This window comes from Oncorhynchus nerka, linkage group LG14, assembly GCF_034236695.1.
Source record: "Oncorhynchus nerka isolate Pitt River linkage group LG14, Oner_Uvic_2.0, whole genome shotgun sequence".
Classification (NCBI taxonomy): Eukaryota; Metazoa; Chordata; class Actinopteri; order Salmoniformes; family Salmonidae; genus Oncorhynchus; species Oncorhynchus nerka.
In genome coordinates, this window is record NC_088409.1 from 10,841,134 (window position 1) to 10,861,540 (window position 20,407).

Here is a 20,407-nt window from a genome sequence, read left to right on the forward strand (position 1 = left end):
TGGTAAACAACAGGTGTGGACTAACAGTGAAATGCTTGGTAAACAACAGGTGTGGAGTAACAGTGAAGTGCTTGGTAAACAACAGGTGTAGACTAACAGTGAAATGCTGACTGACGGGTCCTTCACAATGTAGAGAGAAAGAAAACAGGTAATAATGAGTTATAATATACACACAGGGCGAGTAATGATCACTTGGATACACACACAGGGCGAGTAACGATCACTTGGATACACACACAGGGCGAGTAATGATCACTTGGATACACACACAGGGCGAGTAACGATCACTTGGATACACACAGGGCGAGTAACGATCACTTGGATACACACACAGGGCGAGTAACGATCACTTGGATACACACACAGGGCGAGTAACGATCACTTGGATACACACAGGGTGAGTAACGATCACTTGGATACACACACAGGGCGAGTAACGATCACTTGGATACACACAGGGCGAGTAACGATCACTTGGATACACACAGAGGGCGAGTAACGATCACTTGGATACACACACAGGGCGAGTAACGATCACTTGGATACACACAGGGCGAGTAACGATCACTTGGATACACACACAGGGCGAGTAACGATCACTTGGATACACACAGGGCGAGTAACGATCACTTGGATACACACAGAGGGCGAGTAACGATCACTTGGATACACACACAGGGCGAGTAACGATCACTTGGATACACACAGGGCGAGTAACGATCACTTGGATACACACACAGGGCGAGTAACGATCACTTGGATACACACACAGGGCGAGTAACGATCACTTGGATACACACACAGGGCGAGTAACGATCACTTGGATACACACACAGGGCGAGTAACGATCACTTGGATACACACAGGGCGAGTAACGATCACTTGGATACACACAGAGGGCGAGTAACGATCACTTGGATACACACACAGGGCGAGTAACGATCACTTGGATACACACACAGGGCGAGTAACGATCACTTGGATACACACACAGGGCGAGTAACGATCACTTGGATACACACACAGGGCGAGTAACGATCACTTGGATACACACACAGGGCGAGTAACGATCACTTGGATACACACACACAGGGCGAGTAACGATCACTTGGATACACACACACAGGGCGAGTAACGATCACTTGGATACACACACACAGGGCGAGTAATGATCAATTGGCTTCAATCAGTGTAGGTGAAGGGGAGGAGTCAGGTTAAAGAAGGATTTTTAAGCCTTGAGACATGGATTGTGTATGTGTAACATTCAGAGGGTGAATGGGTAAGACAAAAGATTGAAGTGCCTTTGAACGGGGTATGGCAGTAGGTGTCAAGCGCCTCCAGTTTGAGTATGTCAAGACCTGCAACGCTGCTGGGTTTTTTTCACACTCAACGGTTTCAACACCCAGCCAACTTGACACAACTGTGGGAAGCATTGGCGTCAACATGGGCCAGCATCCCTGTGGAACGCTTTCAACTCCTTGTAGAGTCAACATGGGCCAGCATCCCTGTGGAACGCTTTCAACTCCTTGTAGAGTCAACATGGGCCAGCATCCCTGTGGAACGCTTTCAACTCCTTGTAGAGTCAACATGGGCCAGCATCCCTGTGGAACACTTTCGACACAGTGAGAGAAAGAGTGATAGACTCACATTGCAGTGACAAGTCTGAAGAATGCAGTCAGGTGTTATCAGCCTCCACTGAGCTGATCAGACAGTCATGTTCACCTCTGTCACTCAACTAGACTTCTCTCCCCCACTAAGGGAGGGAGTGCTTTAAACAGCAGGTCTCTGTCACGCTCTCACACCCATAACAGCTCACCTGTCCCCCCCAGCACACTGCAACCCACAGGTGGAATGTCCTCATAGAAATAACAATACTAGACCGGGCATCCCCATTCAAGTCAATGTAATTCTACTTCTATGGGTGTAGCCAACTGTACAATTGATTGAGGAGGGCAGGGCTCAGAAACCTCACGGCTGTTACTCCATCCCTGTCTGTGTCTCCACTAGGGTTTTTCACTCAGTAGCAGCAGTAGGTAACGACAGGTAATACGTGTTGATCAGAGAGCCTTGTACAGCTTCACTATGAACCTGCAGAGCAACGGCCTGTCTGTTCAGTGGTACCTGAAGTCCAAGCCGGTGGGAAAGGTGAGGCGGCGTGTACAGGAGATGAAAAACCCATCTGTGTCCCTGGTGTCGGGCGACGTTGACCTCAGCCACAACGAGAGCACCAGATTGGCCATGGACGCCTTGCTGAACCAGGGATTGGACATGTACCAGGAAGTACTGGCCGGAGAGGGCGAGGTGGACTTCCTGTCCAAGGAGGAGAAAGGTTGATCTTTTTTTCTACTCTGTTCCTCTTATCTACCTTAAACCCTCAGTCTGTCCTTGACTCCTCTTATCTACCTTAAACCCTCAGTCTGTCCCTGCCGCCTCTTATCTACCTTAAACCCTCAGTCTGTCCCTGCCTCCTCTTATCTACCTTAAACCCTCAGTCTGTCCCTGCCTCCTCTTATCTACCTTAAATCCTCAGTCTGTCCTTGACTCCTCTTATCTACCTTAAACCCTCAGTCTGTCCTTGACTCCTCTTATCTACCTTAAACCCTCAGTCTGTCCCTGCCTCCTCTTATCTACCTTAAACCCTCAGTCTGTCCCTGCCTCCTCTTATCTACTTTAAACCCTCAGTCTGTCCCTGCCTCCTCTTATCTACCTTAAACCCTCAGTCTGTCCTTGCCGCCTCTTATCTACCTTAAACCCTCAGTCTGTCCTTGACTCCTCTTATCTACCTTAAACCCTCAGTCTGTCCCTGCCTCCTCTTATCTACCTTAAACCCTCAGTCTGTCCCTGCCTCCTCTTATCTACCTTAAACCCTTAGTCTGTCCTTGACTCCTTATCTACCTTAAACCCTCAGTCTGTCCTTGACTCCTCTTATCTACCTTAAACCCTCAGTCTGTCCTTGACTCCTCTTATCTACCTTAAACCCTCAGTCTGTCCCTGCCTCCTCTTATCTACCTTAAACCCTCAGTCTGTCCCTGCCTCCTCTTATCTACTTTAAACCCTCAGTCTGTCCCTGCCTCCTCTTATCTACCTTAAACCCTCAGTCTGTCCTTGCCGCCTCTTATCTACCTTAAACCCTCAGTCTGTCCTTGACTCCTCTTATCTACCTTAAACCCTCAGTCTGTCCCTGCCTCCTCTTATCTACCTTAAACCCTCAGTCTGTCCTTGCCGCCTCTTATCTACCTTAAACCCTCAGTCTGTCCTTGATTCCTCTTATCTACCTTAAACCCTCAGTCTGTCCCTGCCTCCTCTTATCTACCTTAAACCCTTAGTCTGTCCTTGACTCCTTATCTACCTTAAACCCTCAGTCTGTCCTTGACTCCTCTTATCTACCTTAAACCCTCAATCTGTCCCTGACTCCTCTTATCTACCTTAAACCCTCAATCTGTCCCTGACTCCTCTTATCTACCTTAAACCCTCAATCTGTCCCTGACTCCTCTTATCTACTTTAAACCCTCAATCTGTCCCTGACTCCTCTTATCTACCTTAAACCCTCAATCTGTCCCTGACTCCTCTTATCTACCTTAAACCCTCAGTCTGTCCTTGCCGCCTCTTATCTACCTTAAACCCTCAGTCTGTCCCTGCCTCCTCTTATCTACCTTAAACCCTCAGTCTGTCCTTGCCGCCTCTTATCTACTTTAAACCCATCTGTCTGTTCTCGTACTGTATTTGCTTCCTCTCTGAAAAGCATTGTGTAAAAAGCACTAGATATAAAGCCAATGTATTATCACTTATGTTTCTTTAAAAGGTTATATCCTGGAGAACACTACAGACCTGAGCACCAGCAGTCTGTGTGGGACGGAGAGCAACGACCAGGCAGAGGGCTCCACCACCTCTTCCCAGACAAACACCTATTGTCCATCGGTGTCGGAGAGCGAGCCCCCTGGCTTGGACCATGGCTGGCCGGCAGAGGACTGGAGCTACCGCCTGCAGGGTGAACCCAGTGTAGAGGTCTACTTCCAGTCTGATAGAGCAGCCAGCATGAAAGACCTGCTCAGGGAGTTCATCAGCAAGGCCACAATGGTACGTGATACAACTTTCACTGGTAACTATTTGGAGATGTCAATCTACTCTCATGATTAAACCTGCATTATATTTTTGCAGACTTTTAGAAAGCTGCTGATGTCTGAATGCCCTGAAAGTTGGATAATGATGTTTAGAGAGTTTGATCAAGCAGATTCAGTATCGTCTATAATTAAGCAACAAGGCCCAAGGAGGTGTGGTATGTAACCACTATACCACAGCTAAAGGCTGTTCTTATGCACGACGCAACGCGGAGTGCCTGGATACAGCCCGTAGCTGTGGTATATTGGCCATATATCACAAACCCCGAGGTGCCTTATTGCTATTATGAACTCGTTACCAACGTATTTAGAGCAGTAAAAATAAATATTGTCGTACCCGTGGTATACGGTCTGATATACCACAGCTGTCAACCAATCAGCATTCAAGGGCTCAAACCACCCAGTTTATAATGACAACTAATAATGTGGAAGACACGAATCACAGCAAACATGTGATATGTCTGCAGGTTCTGGCCATTGTAATGGACACATTCAGTGATGTGGAGATGTTCTGTGACATCCTGGAGGCAACCAGGAAGAGGAATGTGTCTGTCTACCTGCTCCTGGACCATATCAACCTGCAGGTCTTTGTCAAGATGTGTGAGACGCTACAGATCAACAGTAATCACCTCACTGTGAGTCTCTGCTAATGGTTATTTTCATCATGATATTTAGATGACACTAATGATTGCAAAAGGTGGGGCGGCAGGTAACCTAGTGGTTAGAGCGGCAGGTAACCTAGTGGTTAGAGCGGCAGGTAGCCTAGTGGTTAGAGCGGCAGGTAACCTAGTGGTTAGAGCGGCAGGTAACCTAGTGGTTAGAGCGGCAGGTAACCTAGTGGTTAGAGCGGCAGGTAACCTAGTGGTTAGAGCGGCAGGTAACCTAGTGGTTAGAGCGGCAGGTAACCTAGTGGTTAGAGCGGCAGGTAACCTAGTGGTTAGAGCGGCAGGTAGCCTAGTGGTTAGAGCGGCAGGTAGCCTAGTGGTTAAAGCTTTGGGCCAGAAACCGAAAAGTTGCTAGATAGAATTCCCGAGCAGACAAGGTAAAAATCTGTTGTTCTGCCCCTGAACCAGGCAGTTAACCCACTGTTCCTAGGCCATCATTGTAAATAAAAATGTGTTCTTAACTGACTTGCCTAGTTAAATATATATTTTTTTAAAGGTAAACCTTTCAGACATTTCTTCATCTTTTTAACTGTACTGTAAACTAGCAATTTGATGATAGCTTTTTGTGTTTGTCATTCACTCACTGCTTCATGAAATGCCGCCGTATTCTGTCTGCAGAAAATGTCGGTCCGTAGTATACAAGGAGAGACGTATTGTGCAAAGTCTGGAAGGAAACTCACTGGACAGATCAAAGAGAAGTTCATGATCATTGACTGCACTTTAGTGCTGGCTGGATCATACAGGTACATTTCTGTTGTATAATTAGCTAATAGTCACATCAATGTCACAATCACAATGGTCGATGTCATTCTGAATAGGTAGATCAACGTTATGATGGATGATGTCATTCTGAATAGATAGATCAACGTTATGATGGTTGATGTCATTCTGAATAGATAGGTCAACGTTATGATGGATGATGTCATTCTGAATAGATAGGTCAACGTTATGATGGATGATGTCATTCTGAATAGATAGATCAACGTTATGATGGATGATGTCATTCTGAATAGATAGGTCAACGTTATGATGGATGATGTCATTCTGAATAGGTAGGTCAACGTTATGATGGATGATGTCATTCTGAATAGATAGATCAACGTTATGATGGATGATGTCATTCTGAATAGGTAGATCAACGTTATGATGGATGATGTCATTCTGAATAGGTAGATCAACGTTATGATGGTTGTCATTCTGAATAGGGAGATCAACGTTATGATGGTTGATGTCATTCTGAATAGGTAGATCAACGTTATGATGGATGATGTCATTCTGAATAGGTAGATCAACGTTATGATGGTTGTCATTCTGAATAGGGAGATCAACGTTATGATGGTTGATGTCATTCTGAATAGGTAGATCAACGTTATGATGGATGATGTCATTCTGAATAGGTAGATCAACGTTATGATGGATGATGTCATTCTGAATAGGTAGATCAACGTTATGATGGTTGTCATTCTGAATAGGTAGATCAATGTTATGATGGTTGATGTCATTCTGAATAGGTAGATCAATGTTATGATGGTTGATGTCATTCTGAATAGGTAGATCAATGTTATGATGGTTGATGTCATTCTGAATAGATAGATCAACGTTATGATGGTTGATGTCATTCTGAATAGGTAGATCAACGTTATGATGGTTGATGTCATTCTGAATAGATCAATGTTATGATGGTTGTTTGAATTTTCAGTAGTAATATCTGTTCACTGTGCTCTGTTCCTCAGTTTCACCTGGCTGTCCTGTGCTCTGTTCCTCAGTTTCACCTGGCTGTCCTGGCAGGTCCACAGAAGTCTGGCTGTGCTTTTCAAGGGCAGCGCGGTCAAGCCTTTCGACCTGGAGTTCAGGAAGCTCTACGCCAGCTCCAAGCCTGTGCCAGCCTTCCTCACCGTGGCAACGGAGTTCAACCTTACCAGGCCGCTTATCACCCATCAAGCAGCAGCCACCTCAACCCCACTGACAAAACTTCCTTGCCCCAGTCCTGGTACCACGACCCAGAACAGATACTTCAACAACCAGGCTATGGATCAACCAACCACCACAGTTGTGCCCAGATTCAACACTCAATCTACTGTTCAACCAACCACCACAGCCCAGCTCAGATACTCTAGCCAAAACCCAACGGTTCAGCTAACTACAACCACCCAGCAAAGACACCCCAACACTCAGCCAACAGCACCCCCAGCCGCCCAGCAGAGACACCCCAATACTCAGCTAACAGCACCACCAACCTCCCAGCAGAGACACCCCAACACTCAGCCACCAACCTCCCAGCAGAGACACCCCAACACTCAGCCAACAGCACCACCAACCTCCCAGCAGAGACACCCCAACACTCAGCCAACAACCTCCCAGCAGAGACACCCCAACACTCAGCCAACAGCACCACCAACCTCCCAGCAGAGACACCCCAACACTCAGCCAACAGCACCACCAACCTCCCAGCAGAGACACCACAACACTCAGCCAACAGCACCACCAACCTCCCAGTGCTTGGTGAATCAGTCTTACTACACAGGTCCCCGGAGCCACAGGTTTGACTGGATCACACAGAGACACACTGCAACCAGGCCTGTCCTGTTCCAGAGAACCTTCTCCAGTGATTATAGGACTGGAGACAACCTGACCTGGCGACCCTTTAACAGCAATTACCTTCTTTATGGAGGGACAACCGGCTTGTTGGACAGACACCTACTTCTCAAGACTGGCCAGTGGTTTACTGTTCCTAAATAACTGAAATGGCATCATACTGAAATTTGACAGTACACCCTGTTTGAGGTAAATTATGTTATCTCACAACTGAAAATGGGCAAGTAACCTTCATAGAGTAAATGTGCCTGTTTTGCTTTGCTTGATGCCTGGAGTACAGGAGTAGTACTTCAATCACATCATTATCTCATAAGGATGATCCTTGTCTGCCTTCAGGCTGAGAGCTTTGTGTTCCAGTACATGTTAATTAAATGGAGTAAAAACAACATGTCACAGACATGAATCCCTCTTCCACCCATCAACCCTGATAGAACCACGCTGAGTGACAGCCTAGTGATGTGTGCTACGCTTAGCCAAGGGCCGGGCCTCTTAACAGACATACCTTCTGACAAATCTTCTGATCCATACACTGTCAAGCCCGAGGTAATGCAGAATGGCAAATCAAAAGTTTTTGTCACACTTTTTCCAAATGGTTCTACTTTGAAATTCAATACAACAATGATCCAATTAAACTGTACTGTAGATTGTGACAATATTTCATTTCATATGGCGGTCAGCACATTGTTACACGCAATATTAAAAAATAAATACATTCATCAAAATGTGTAGCCTAGTTGGTCTTTACAGAGGGTATTTTAGGCCCATCCTCCTTCAGTACTCCTGTCTGTACCAGTCTGTTCCACCACCGGTCTTCAAAGTCCTTCAGAGAGAGACCTGCCAAGCTCTCTCCATCCTGGTTGTCCTCTCTCATTCTCTCTGGAACTAGATCTTCTGACATCACCTGAAGGGCAAATCACCAATAACGATGCATGATCGATCTGGTCAGAAGTGTACCTCTTACCTTTTCAAAACATGTGCATCGTCAATTGTAATACATCTAAAAGCATAACCATGACATCTTGGTGCCAGCAAGCCACACATTTCCTTTCATTTAAACATACCAGAAGACAAACTACAGGACATTATTTGATGAATAGACACCATGTGAGAACAGTAGTCTATGTACTGTGTCTCTAACCGGTTTCACCTCAGAGACTAGTTGTAGTGTGGTGTCTTTCAGTTCCAGCCAACGTAGAGCCTCATCAGCCTTCTGTAGGGCTCTCTCACTGTTCTGGAGAACAAAGGATGACTGTTGGCCCTTTAATGCCCTGAGGAGGAGTCTGGCAAGGCAACATAGTACAGTCAAACAACCATCTTCACAAGACAAAGACTGTGCTAAACAGTGACATTTAGGATGAATGTGTAAATATGCTCTCTGCTTTAATCCAAGGGCTAATTTCCCCAGAGGTAAAGTAAGTCTTTTCCTGGACTAAGAAGCACTTTCAATGGAGAATCTCAATCTGTGTTCGGGAAACCAGTCCTAAAGACTGCCCAACAAACTTGTATCCATGGAATTCCCTATAGAATAGGCCAATAGGATGTCTGCTTGTCTCACACTGATTATTTACCTGGCCCGGACAAAACACATGCAGGCCTTGAGCCAAACGCCGTCACGCTCTTCCTTCAGTTGCTCCTCAGTCTGAGAGTCAGGCTGTGGCTCTACACCATCTCCCTGTTGAAGAGGACTGGAGCCGGAGGGTGTTGACAGAGACTGAAGAAGATGAAGGTAGCTTTCTGCCAGCTTCATCCAGTGCCACTGGTGGTAGGGGTGGAGAGAACACAGCTGCTGCAGACACGGGACCTGGCTCCTGAGGTCTCCGAAGCGCTCGTGGACGTTCGCAGTCAGGTGAAGTAGACCCGTAAGGTGACAGGTGTTGGAGGCTTCATTTTTCTGTCCATGGAATGAATTTTCAAAACAACCATTTTACTACCTGATATACTGTAACCTTGTCCACAGACAAGAGCTGGCTGGCTGGACGACGACGAGACTAGGTATTTTGTATTATTAATGTATAATAACAGCAACGGTTCTTACAAGTGTTCCTGTGATCTCCAGGGCCTCCACTCTCTTCCCCAGGTGACAACAGCACCTTGCCATTCCCTCCATTATGTCCCGTCTAATGGCCAGGTTGCCGTCAGGGATATAGGAGAGGCAGGTAGTGTAGGCGTTTAAAGCTTCCTGGGGAAATGGATATAGTTAACAGATGAGAAAAGCATTTGGATACAAGATGGATATGATAGACAGTGTGTAACTAAATGATTCAAGGGAAGAGGGGTCAATACCTGGAAGTTTTTTCGCCTGTACGCCATATCAGCTCGAAATTTGAAGATCTTTTGCACCTCCAAAATGTCCTCTGTGTCGATGCTCTCCCAAAACCACTGTTGAAATAGATAACTCGTATATAAAAATATCCACACATTGCAATGCTAGCAAAAAAAAACTGATGCTACTTAACGTTAGGTAGCTAGTTAACACTCACCTCTGCTTCACAGAACTTTGCATTGTAAGACGACAGTGCAACAACAGTCGGCTTCGCTCTTGAATCCTCGAACACCGAATCGTCAAAGGTGCTACCGAAAATCTCCATTTCAAACGATGAATGACAGCGAATTCAGATTTTACCAACACTCAAAAACAAAAACGTCAACGTGTGCAGTGTTACAAGCTAATATGACCGTTGGGAAACAGAAAAATATAGAATGTGTTCCGGGTGATATGTTCCAATGACAGACGCTTTACTTTCTTCAATGAAATGCTGTAATATTTTCTATAAGAGAAACTCCAGTCATATTTTGAAGTTAAATATTTTATAAGACACCAAAATACACGCCTTTTCGTCCAAATGTATTGTATTTTGTCCTCAAAACAAGTATAAAATATATATTTGTCTAAATCAAGCCACAGCCGGGAAAAAAAAACAGTTTGATTTCAATTAAAAAGCATTGCAAAGTCTATGGCTCAGGGGACTAAAGCTTTTTCCACTGAGTTTTCAGCTCCAAGGCTACTCTGTCTCAACATGAAAAATTCCTTGGTTTACCATAACGTTTGCAAATAAACCCTCTCACTTTTCCCAAAGCACCTCAACGTATCCAGAAACCAAACATTGAGCCAAACATTCTTCTCATAGATAACTTAATAAATACAGTAGGAGAAAGGAGACTGACTGACATGATCCATTACAGCTGTAGCTAGCAGAATAGTATATTAAAAGACAGGTTAAAATATTGTGTGTGTGCACAATCTAATAGGAAAACTGTTAAAGCATGTATTAAAGTTATGTATTCAACTGTTGGGTATTAGTACTAAACAAGCACCTTTCTAAATATTGAGAAATAGCAAAGACAGACAGGTAAGAATTATTGTACTAGGATAAAAACAGTCATGTACTATGGTCACAATGTCACATCTACTGTACAAAAAAAAGAGCAATGTGGATATATTGAGTTGCCAACTGAAGAAGGCAAAGAGCCACCGGGCAAAAAATATATTTTTACACATTAACAGTAAAACGCCATACAAGCTATTAGTTGAAGTTGAGAGACAGGATTAATCATAAATAAAGATTATAAAACCATTCAAAACAACTTTTCTAATACAAGCACATAATGCTGTTTCATCTGCAGTCATGTGATTATTTCATGCACTATATGGATCTCAAATCTTAACTATGGTACAAATAACTGTTCCTGCATGAAAACGTTAACGATTTCACAGCATAACATGCTGCCCAATTTGAAATGTTTATGATGAGCATGAGGTATCCACGATCTTCTCCTCCTCTTCTGTTGTCAAGTCTTGATGAAACCCTGCTCAGAAAGAATGAGCCATGCAGGCACATAGGTTTTGTCTCCTCAAAAAGGTTCCGAAGGTTCCATCCATTTTTCTGTCAAATGTTGTGATGTTTCAACTACATTCTAGATTGAGATTCTAGAACTTGGTAAAGCATGTTTAGAATAGTTTGAGAGACCGTTGGTAACTCATCAGGTCCGGGCCAGGCTGGAACCCAGTGACCAGAGCATATAGGACATTGCTTACAGGTAAGAAACAATGTCTTGGCTCTACTAATGTGTACATGTCAAAACTTGTCATTTAAAATGCCAGTTGGGGAGAGCATAGTCTGCAAACGTTTTCAAAATAAAAGCAAAACAAACGTGCATCTGAACATACATTAGAAAAACACTTGTTTGAAAACAGCCCTGTATCAAGTCCTCCAACACTAGTCTTCATACATACAAGTACTGCAGTCTTAAAAACAATACAAGTTATACGTAATTCTAACTCACGTTACACGTTTCCAAGTCAGCAGAGTTTCACATGATTAAAATAGGGACCCACATTGTGCCAGTTGGTTGGTGCAGAAAGCAGTAGGCCACATACAGCCCATTGATTTTCATGTGTGTCATATCAACACCCAACTTTAGAATTGATCCACAAGGGGAGGGGTAAAGTCAATAAGGTGCATCCTCTTGAAAATAGAATCATTTCAGAGGAGGACAATACAAGGCAGAATACTTAGTTTTACAGCGTTCAAAAAGAGCTCATATAGAAAGAGATTTGGTCTCTTAAAGCCATTAAAGGGTAAAGGGATATAAGGTGCCTAATCAAAGTCGTTTCCCCCCACAAGAACATGTTAAAGAGATTCTCCGGAACTTTTGTATACATTTTAGCCAGTAGTTCAGAATGTAGCGTTCAGCTAAATTGTAAACTACCTCACATCACTGGCATAGAACACAGAGACCTTGCGAGGGGGGTCTGAACACTGACACGTCCAGTCCAAAGCAGGAGGTTTAAAAAAATACTTGGTAGTCGCAAAAGTTCCGGAGCATGTCTTTAATACAGTAGTGGGCAAAGTGCACAATAATAAGTGCTACACTGTCAGTTTCCTTCAGAGACACCACAGTATACAGTACCAGTCAAAAGTTTGGCCACACCCACTCATTCAAGGGTTTTTCTTTCTTTTTTTACTATTTTCTACATTGTAGAATAATAGTGAAGACATAAAACTATGAAATAACACATATGGAATCATGTAGTAACCAAAAAAAAAAAAAGTGTTAAACAAATCAAAATATACGTTATATTTGAGATTCTTCAAAGTAGCCACCTTTTGCCTTGACAGCTTTGCACTCCCTTGGTATTCTCTCAACCAGCTTCATGAGGAATGCTTTTCCAACAGTCTTGAAAGAGTTCCCACATATGCTGAGCACTTGGTGGCTGCTTTTCCTTCACTCTGCAGTCCAAATCCTCTCAATTGGGTTGAGGTCGGGTGATTGTGGAGGCCAGGTCATCTGATGCAGCACTCCATCACTCTCCTTCTCGGTCAAATAGCCCAGCCTGTAGGTGTGTTGGGTCATTGTCCTGTTGAAAAACAAATGATAGTCCCACTAAGCCCAAACCAGATGGGATGGCGCATCGCTGCAGAATGCTGTGGTAGCCATGCTAGTTAAGTGTGCCTTGAATTCTAAATAAATCACAGAGTGTCATCAGCTAAGCACCCCTACACCTCCTCCTCCATGCTTCACGGTGGGAACTACACAATGCAGAGATCATCCATTCACCTACTCTGCGTCTCACAAAGACACAGCGGTTGGAACCAAAAATCTCACATTTGGCCTACAGACCAAAGGACAGATTTCCACAGGTCTAATGTCCATTGCTTGGGCCAGGAAACACGAGCAAGTCTCTTTTTCTTAATAATGGTGTCCTCCAGTAGTGGTTTCTTCACAGCAATTTGACCATGAAGGCCTGATTCACGCAGTCTCCTCTGAACAGTTGATGTTGAGATGCGTCTGTTACTTGAACTCGGTGAAGCATTTATTTGGACTGCAATCTGAGGTGCAGTTAACTCAAATGCTCTGCACCAGAGGTAACTCTGGGTCTTCCTTTCCTGTGGCAATCCTCATGAGAGCCAGTTTCATCATAGCACTTGATGGTTTTTGCGACTGCACTTGAAGAAACGTGAAAACTTCTTTAAATTTTCCGGATTTACTGACCTTCATGTCTTAAAGTAATGGACTGTCACTTCTGTTTGCTTATTTGAGCTGTTCTTGACATAATATGGACTCAGTCTTTTCTTCTGTATACCCTCCCTACCTTGTCACAACACAACTGATAGGCTCAAACGCATTAAGGAAAGAAATTCCACAAATTACTTTAACAAGGCACACCTGTTAATTGAAAGGCATTCCAGGTGACAACCTCATGAACCTGGTTGAGAGAATGCCAAGAGTGTGCAAAGCTGTCAAAGCCAATGGTTGGCTACTTTGAAGAATCTAAAATCAAAATATATATAACACTTTTTTGGAGACGACATGATTCCATATGTGTTATTTCATAGTTTTGATGTCTTCGCTATTATTCTACAATGTAGAAAATAGTAAAAAATAAAGGAAAACCCTGGAATGAGTAGGTGTGTCCAAACTTTTGACTGGTACTGTACATACTGGGCCTCCAGGCCAGTATTCATAAAGAGTCTTAGAGTATGTATGTCATCTTTTACATTGTACAAAAGTACAGACTCAGAGCTTAGTAATGATATATTATACACTACAGTTGGAGAAAGCTATGTAGCTTTAAAAATTGCTATTCTTGTATAACCAGTTTTGCAAAAAAAGCTTTAAGGTTTTTTTTTCACACTTGCCAGAGAGCTAGAATTTCACACCCTCTTAAGCCTTAGCCCCAACCATCTCTTTAAGGATTCACACGAGCTCATGGGTCAGTCTATGGACTCATTAGAATCTAAAAGGCTAAACTGATCCTAGATCAGCACTCCTACTCTCCAGTCCCTTGGTTTCTAAGTCTTTCACAGCACAGGAGTCCACATTCAATAGTTAACTTTGGCACCGCAGTTCCTCCAATCAATTTCAATGGGAACCCATAATATAATCTGATTTCACATGATTCATTCCATGAATGTACTTAGAGTACTTTGTGATCTCTATAATAATAGGGATATATACGAGAGACATTAGCCATTAAAAAAAGGACCTCTTAATTGCACATAAATAACTGTAGATTAACAAATGTTAATTTTCCATTCATTATCATCATATCAAATATTGTATTATCAATTGAATTTCAGCATTTTAATGTCTGACCGATTCATATAAAATTAGGTATTTAAAGTACTGGTTGTAATTCTTGACTAGATTGACTAATGGCCCTACTCTAGCACTGTAAAAAGGTGCACATATCGTTTGTGTTTGTATTGGTGGGATATTATGGTTCAGTCTTGCATTCAGACAGTACCTTTTAAAATACGTAAGAGAAAGCGAAATGTGTTTGTGCTGTTTGACTAAATCCAATGTTGTGTTCATTTGGGCACACCATGGCAAAATGTTTTGCAACAGAAAGTGAAACTGGGCATTTCTAAATTGGACAATTCCATGTAGTCCCTCCCTGTTTCAGTCCATTTGGTGCCTAATGAACACAGCCCAGCTGTCCTTCATTACTCTGACTGTGTTTTTCTGGCACCCTGAGAGGGCTCCCAAGAATCACTTTCATCAGTGTCGTCATCCTCCTCCTCATCTTCCTCACCCACCACAGTGTCATCCTGCTCGTCAGGTGCCATCTCATTCTCACCCAGCAACACTTCCTCTTCCTGCTGGTCCTCGTTTACCTCAACATCCCCAAACGGATCAGCACCCATATCTTCCCTCTTGTGTACCTCAGCGAACCACTCTCTCACCTGCTCGTATCCCATACTAGACTTGGTCACAAGCTCATCCAGGTCCTGCTCATTCAACAACTTGTGCTTCAGGTAATACTCCTTCAGAATGTCTTTCCCAGACTTCAACTTGATGATGGGCAGTGGTGGTGACTTCTCCGTGCTGGTTGACCTCTTAGCCTTCCTGCTCCGAGACCTCCCCCAGCCTCGGTTACGTATCCTCCTCTTTCTGTTTTTGTTGCCGTTCAGTCCCTCCACGTTGCCGCTCTGGTAGTGGAAGAACCACTTGAGGTTGCCGTTCTTGAAGGAGTACCGGGTATCTCCGAACCAGTTGACTACGTAGACCCTGGGCAGCCCGCTCTCCTCTGCCAGCTTGTCATATTCCTCTGTGGAGGGCCATTGGGTACGGACAAAGGCACTCTTCAGAACGTGGAGCTGCTCTGGGGTTTTCTTTCCAATGTTCTTGTCCCCCCTGTTTGGCCGCCGGCCACACGGAGGGGTCTGGGATCTTTTTCTAGACGAGGTGGCCTCGCTCTCCATCCGCTCTGCTTTCAGCTCAGGTGACTCTGCCTCCACTACCTTCCTCTTCTCTGTGAACCAGGCGTCGATCTCTCTCCGGGTCAGCTTGGTCTCCGTCCTCAGCCGGGTCAGCTCGTCATCAGACGGAGTGCTTCCCTTCTGGTAACTCTCCTCAAGAACCACCAGCTGCTCTGCTGTCTTCTCCTTGAACTTCTGCAATGTGAAGTCTGGGAAGGAGTTCCAGGTCTTGGGGCGTGGCTCTTTCTCTTTGACGGATGGTGTGGGTGTGGGCGGTGGAGACTGAGGGGTCTCGTCGCTGGAGTCAATGACGATGGTGGTGCCGCTGCCGTGACCCCTGGGACTCTGGCTGTCATGGAACACGATGACGTTGCTGTTCTTGGAGTTGCGCTGGTTGTAGCGCGTGTCGCTGAACCACTTCTTGATCTCCCCTTTTGTGAGGCAAGTCAGCATCATGAGCCTGGCGATCTCCGCGTCGCTGGCGAAGTGGTTCTTCAGGTAGCTGGCTTTCAGCTCCGCCAGCTGCTCCTTGGACTTCTTAGGCCGCATTCCAAAGTGGTCGGCGCTGAGGGCCGAGTTCTCCTGTGGGGTCAGGGAGGGAGGCTGGACAGTGGTGGCTCTCTTCATCTCACTGACCGCTGGGCTGGTCTGGTGGGAGGACATCTTGGGGACCAGGCTGTGGCTTGGCATCCCTGCTACTGTCAAGGTGATGGGTGTGGTCACAGGCGTGCCAACCTGTTCAGAGTTTAGAAAAGTTTCACTCACTCCACAATATTGCAACAACTGACAAGACATATTGAGTTGAGAAACTATAAACAGAAAATATTACATTCCATCATCCACAATGTCATCAATAAGTACCAACCTGTGTAAAAACCAGGCCTGGCTGCCCTACTATCTGACAGGTCTGGAGGATAGACTGCAGGCCGTTGGCCGCAGCAGAGAGCTGGTGGGCCGGGATAACAGTGATGGTCTGAGGCACCGTGTGCACAGTCCCGTTGAACTGCTTTCTCCTAGCCTCCTCCACCTCAAATCAAAAAGTTCATTTGTCATATGCACAGGATAGACGTAGTGTAAATGGCACAATGAAATGCGTACTTGCAAGCGCCCCCTTCAATAGAGCGACAACAATTAAAACATATGTATTCAATGAGTGAAAATATGTTTTAAAAAAGCACAACAAAAACACTATGTCCCCCCAAAAATGTAACTCTGGTATAAGACAAACATGAATCTAACAGAAAAAGCACCTCCTCGGGTGTCCAGCTGACCCCGTGCTTCAGACGCTGGGCAGAGAACCAGATCTTTATCTGTTCCTCACTGAATTTGGTCTGAGCCGACAGACCCATGATCTCTGATACTGAAGGGTACGGGAACTTCTTGTAGGTGTTGACCAGGACTGTGTTGGTATCCATGGATTGGTTGTATGAGGGGATACTGCTGACGGGGATGAGGAGCTGGGCTTGGGCACTCTGCGGGGAGGGAGGGAGAAAGAGAACGCAAGAGAAAGAGTAGAGAGCAGAGAGAGAGGTTTCAGTCACTTATTTATCAGTAACATTACAATAGTATCAACAGCAGTGAAAGGTGATTTGTTTTATACAATTTACAATTTCAAATCATTTGAAAATATGATCACCTGCTGGGCCTGCAGAGCTGAGAGGACCTGGGCCAGACCAGGGGGGAGCTGGAGTCCAGACATATTGGAGCTGAGGACAGAGGATTTCTTGTGCTCTGATGACATCATATTGGGAATGTTTAGGAGAACACTGTGTTTCATGGACTCGGTGTAATGTGGGCTCATCTTCTCTACAGGAGTGAGGGAACCCAGTCCCAGAGGTGCTTCGATAGGCTCCTGCTCCCCTTCACTCTCTCCCATCCCGTCACTCTCCTCGGCTGCTTTCAGAGACACGGCGATCCTCTTCGGTTCCGATTTACCCCTCATCTTCATGATGGGGGTTTTGCTGAGTGAGATGCCAGCTGAGGCGGGGTCATCGCTCTCTTCCGTCTCATGCTGTGTGTAACCCCCATCCGAGAGAAGGTCACTGAGCGTCTGCTCCAGGGTTGGTTGGTTGCTGCGTTTCACTCCTGTGCAGGTGACACCGTCCTCTCCGCTGGAATGACTGATGTCGTGCTCTGAAAAGTAAATTGCTCAGCTATGTTAGTTTAACTACATCAGAGAACAAGGGTCATTTTCAGGAGTAGAGCACACCATAGCAGATCGGTGTTTAAACAGTAGGTCAATATGGGCATTTCATATAGGTTTCAAAAGCTTTTCTCCTGTTTAGTGCCTACAGAACAAAATCAAATCACATTTTATTTCTCACATGCTTGGTAAACAACAGGTGTAGACTGCTTACTTACGGGTCGTTCCCAACAACGCAGAGAGAAAGAGAAGAGAAAAGGAAAAATAATAACTGGCCGTGCTGCTGCTCCAGTTTCAACTGTTCTGCCTGCGGATATGGAACCCTGACCTGTTCACCGGACGTGCTACCTGTCCCAGACCTGCTGTTTTCAACTCTCTAGAGACAGCAGGAGCGGAAGAGATACTCTTAATGATCGGCTATGAAAAGCCAACTGACATTTACTCCTGAGGTGCTGACTTGTTGCACCCTCGACAACCACTGTGATTATTATTTTACCATGCGGGTCATTTATGAACATTTTAACATCTTGGCCATGTTCTGTTATAATCTCCACCCGGCACAGCCAGAAGAGGACTGGCCACCCCTCATAGCCTGGTTCCTCTCTAGGTTTCTTCCTAGGTTTAGGCCTTTCCAGGGAGTTTTTCCTAGCCACTGTGCTTCTACACCTGCATTGCTTGCTGTTTGGGGTTTTAGGCTGGGTTTCTGTACAGCACTTTGAGATATCAGCTGATGTTCGAAGGGCTTTATAAATCATTTGATTTGATTATATCCAGAGTAAAGATAACTAGGCTATATACAAGGGGTACCAGCACTGAGTCAATGTGCAGGGGTACAATGTAATTGATGCAGATATGCACATATAAGTAGGGACAAAGTGACTAGGCAACAAGATAGATAATAAACAGTAGCAGCAGTGTAAGTGATGGGTCAAGAGTGCAAAAAGGGTCAAAGCAGATAGTTAGTCCGGGTAGCTATTGGTTAACAGTTTTATGGCTTGGGGGTAGAAGCTGTTCAGGGTCCTGTTGGTTCCAAACTTGCCGTGCGGTAGCAGAAAGAACAGTCTAGGACTTGGGTGGCTGGAGTCTGACAATTGTTAGGGCTTTCCTCTGACACCGCCTGGTATAAAGGTCTTGGATGGCAGGGAGCTCGGCCCCAGTGATGTACCGGAACGTACGCACTACCCTCTGTTGCGCCTTGCGATTGGATGCCAAGCAGTTGCCATACCAAGCGGTGATGCAGCCAGTCAAGATCGAGCCAGGTGATTAACATTTCAAGAAACAGGTGTGAGCAACATGTTGAAGATGAATAAAAGCCTTCCCCACCTGTCTCTGGGTCAGTGGAGACCACAGCGGTGTCTGTAAGTCCCTCTGCAGCGCTCTCAGCTCCATCCTTTCCCTCCTCCACCTGCATGTCTGCATCCTGCTCCTCCATCACGTTAGAAGAAGGCAGGACCATGCAAGGTGTTGTTGACTTCCTCCTGCTAGCCATTTTGTAGGTAGGCTATACTCCAAGATAACTTTGTGTAAAGAGAGGTGTCTGGAATGGATTTGACCTTCCGCTAGTGATGGTTTGATTCACATACTAAAACTTCCAATATTTTCATCTGTGGACTGAAATAAAATAAAAATATGTATTTGACAGGTTACATCCAATATAACTTCACTTGAACAGCTACAATCTGTATGGATTACTGTATAATGGTATTAGTACGTTCATTGTACAGTAATTACAGTGAAGTTGAAATGTGTCCTAGCTATACCACCTTTTGCATGTGAAACCTATTACAATGATTATTTATGCACACTAGTGCAACTTGTTTGTAGCAACTGTCTAGTTTGTAGTAGCTGGTCATTTACAATACGTTTGGACCAAATTGCTCTTAATGTTGTTTATGTAGAAAAAAATATTTCTAAGCAGTATGACTATAGCAAATTGATTATTTTATTAGATTGCTAGCTATCCAGATCTAGCTAACTAACCTAGCTTCCATTTCTGCATCTAGCCAGCCAGTTTACACCTGGGATAGACATTGCGGCTGGAAGCCAAATACTGTAGCTAGCCACCACAGTACAGCAGCCGAGTTTGCGTTTACTTACCAGGACAAGAGGTAGCTTCTGCGCAGGCTCTCCTGCCCCACGCAATTTGTCTTAGGTTCTCGTCTAATGTTAGCTAGCCTACCTCTGTACAGTTCAGCCAGAGCGCTCTGCCGGACTGCAGTAGTTTTGCTCGGAGGCAGGCGAGTCCAGTTCACCGCTGTCTGCAGATGAAAACATGGAACATTTTCGCTGCAACAGTTCTTTTCCCGACTGATATCCCTTTACATACGTATTTTAAAAAGGCAGGAAGCCACGACATTAGTCACTTCAAGTAAGCCATTTGTCCATCAAATTATATCACTTTTTTTTTTATGGCAGTTTTTCATGATTAAGCGGCGTCATCACGTTAATGCGATACGTCTTGACGTCATTCATAGGCGACATCTGTCACGCATGCATAGAGAAATGTTGCTTCAAATAAAATGTCTATCAACCAATACAAGCATTTAAAAAGTGACGGTATTTATCTTTACCGTCTGACGACAAAAAAACATCACCGGAGGCTGCACCATGCTCAGTTTGAATTCCGCTTTAACTGGTAATATATATTTTTCAACCAATTAACACATCAATGTCGTCATGCCT

The 20,407-nt window shown here is 44.7% G+C and overlaps 3 protein-coding genes across 3 annotated transcripts; 1 reads left to right on the top strand and 2 right to left on the bottom strand.

Annotated features, from left to right (window-relative positions):
* Nucleotides 1-1,079: 1,079 nt before the first annotated feature.
* On the top strand, nucleotides 1,080-7,923 carry LOC115123022 (protein FAM83A). Its single transcript, XM_065027343.1, has 5 exons — nucleotides 1,080-2,329; nucleotides 3,803-4,077; nucleotides 4,586-4,753; nucleotides 5,402-5,526; nucleotides 6,550-7,923. Exons 1-5 carry the CDS (start codon nucleotides 2,083-2,085, stop codon nucleotides 7,520-7,522), a joined length of 1,788 nt encoding a protein of 595 aa, XP_064883415.1. The 5' UTR covers nucleotides 1,080-2,082; the 3' UTR covers nucleotides 7,523-7,923.
* Nucleotides 7,924-8,018: 95 nt separating this feature from the next.
* On the bottom strand, nucleotides 8,019-10,062 carry zgc:101716 (uncharacterized protein LOC492784 homolog). The gene is made up of 6 exons (XM_029655859.2): nucleotides 9,859-10,062; nucleotides 9,662-9,757; nucleotides 9,414-9,557; nucleotides 8,947-9,269; nucleotides 8,526-8,658; nucleotides 8,019-8,279 (listed from the first exon to the last, which is right to left on the bottom strand). The coding sequence occupies exons 1-6, from the start codon at nucleotides 9,964-9,966 to the stop codon at nucleotides 8,109-8,111; spliced, it is 975 nt and encodes a 324-aa protein (XP_029511719.1). The 5' UTR covers nucleotides 9,967-10,062; the 3' UTR covers nucleotides 8,019-8,108.
* A 107-nt stretch (nucleotides 10,063-10,169) lies between these two features.
* Nucleotides 10,170-20,155, bottom strand: LOC115115151 (zinc fingers and homeoboxes protein 1-like). Its single transcript, XM_029643640.2, has 6 exons — nucleotides 19,823-20,155; nucleotides 19,049-19,336; nucleotides 17,219-17,715; nucleotides 16,833-17,054; nucleotides 16,448-16,609; nucleotides 10,170-16,317 (listed from the first exon to the last, which is right to left on the bottom strand). Exons 2-6 carry the CDS (start codon nucleotides 19,212-19,214, stop codon nucleotides 14,827-14,829), a joined length of 2,538 nt encoding a protein of 845 aa, XP_029499500.1. The 5' UTR covers nucleotides 19,215-19,336; nucleotides 19,823-20,155; the 3' UTR covers nucleotides 10,170-14,826.
* Nucleotides 20,156-20,407: the final 252 nt, after the last annotated feature.

What these genes read in the sequence shown, in the direction of transcription:
- LOC115123022 (XM_065027343.1), top strand. Translation starts at nt 2,083, where the DNA reads ATGAACCTGCAGAGCAACGGCCTGTCTGTTCAGTGGTACCTGAAGTCC. An exon ending in CCTGTCCAAGGAGGAGAAAG is followed by an intron (nt 2,330 to 3,802) that starts GTTGATCTTTTT and finishes TTTCTTTAAAAG; the next exon opens with GTTATATCCTGGAGAACACT. An exon ending in TCATCAGCAAGGCCACAATG is followed by an intron (nt 4,078 to 4,585) that starts GTACGTGATACA and finishes ATATGTCTGCAG; the next exon opens with GTTCTGGCCATTGTAATGGA.
- zgc:101716 (XM_029655859.2), bottom strand. Translation starts at nt 9,966, where the DNA reads ATGGAGATTTTCGGTAGCACCTTTGACGATTCGGTGTTCGAGGATTCA. An exon ending in CAAAGTTCTGTGAAGCAGAG is followed by an intron (nt 9,758 to 9,858) that starts GTGAGTGTTAAC and finishes CTATTTCAACAG; the next exon opens with TGGTTTTGGGAGAGCATCGA. An exon ending in CACTACAACTAGTCTCTGAG is followed by an intron (nt 8,280 to 8,525) that starts GTGAAACCGGTT and finishes TTTGCCCTTCAG; the next exon opens with GTGATGTCAGAAGATCTAGT.
- LOC115115151 (XM_029643640.2), bottom strand. Translation starts at nt 19,214, where the DNA reads ATGGCTAGCAGGAGGAAGTCAACAACACCTTGCATGGTCCTGCCTTCT. An exon ending in TCAGCTGGACACCCGAGGAG is followed by an intron (nt 16,610 to 16,832) that starts GTGCTTTTTCTG and finishes TTTTGATTTGAG; the next exon opens with GTGGAGGAGGCTAGGAGAAA. An exon ending in CAGGCCTGGTTTTTACACAG is followed by an intron (nt 16,318 to 16,447) that starts GTTGGTACTTAT and finishes AACTCTGAACAG; the next exon opens with GTTGGCACGCCTGTGACCAC.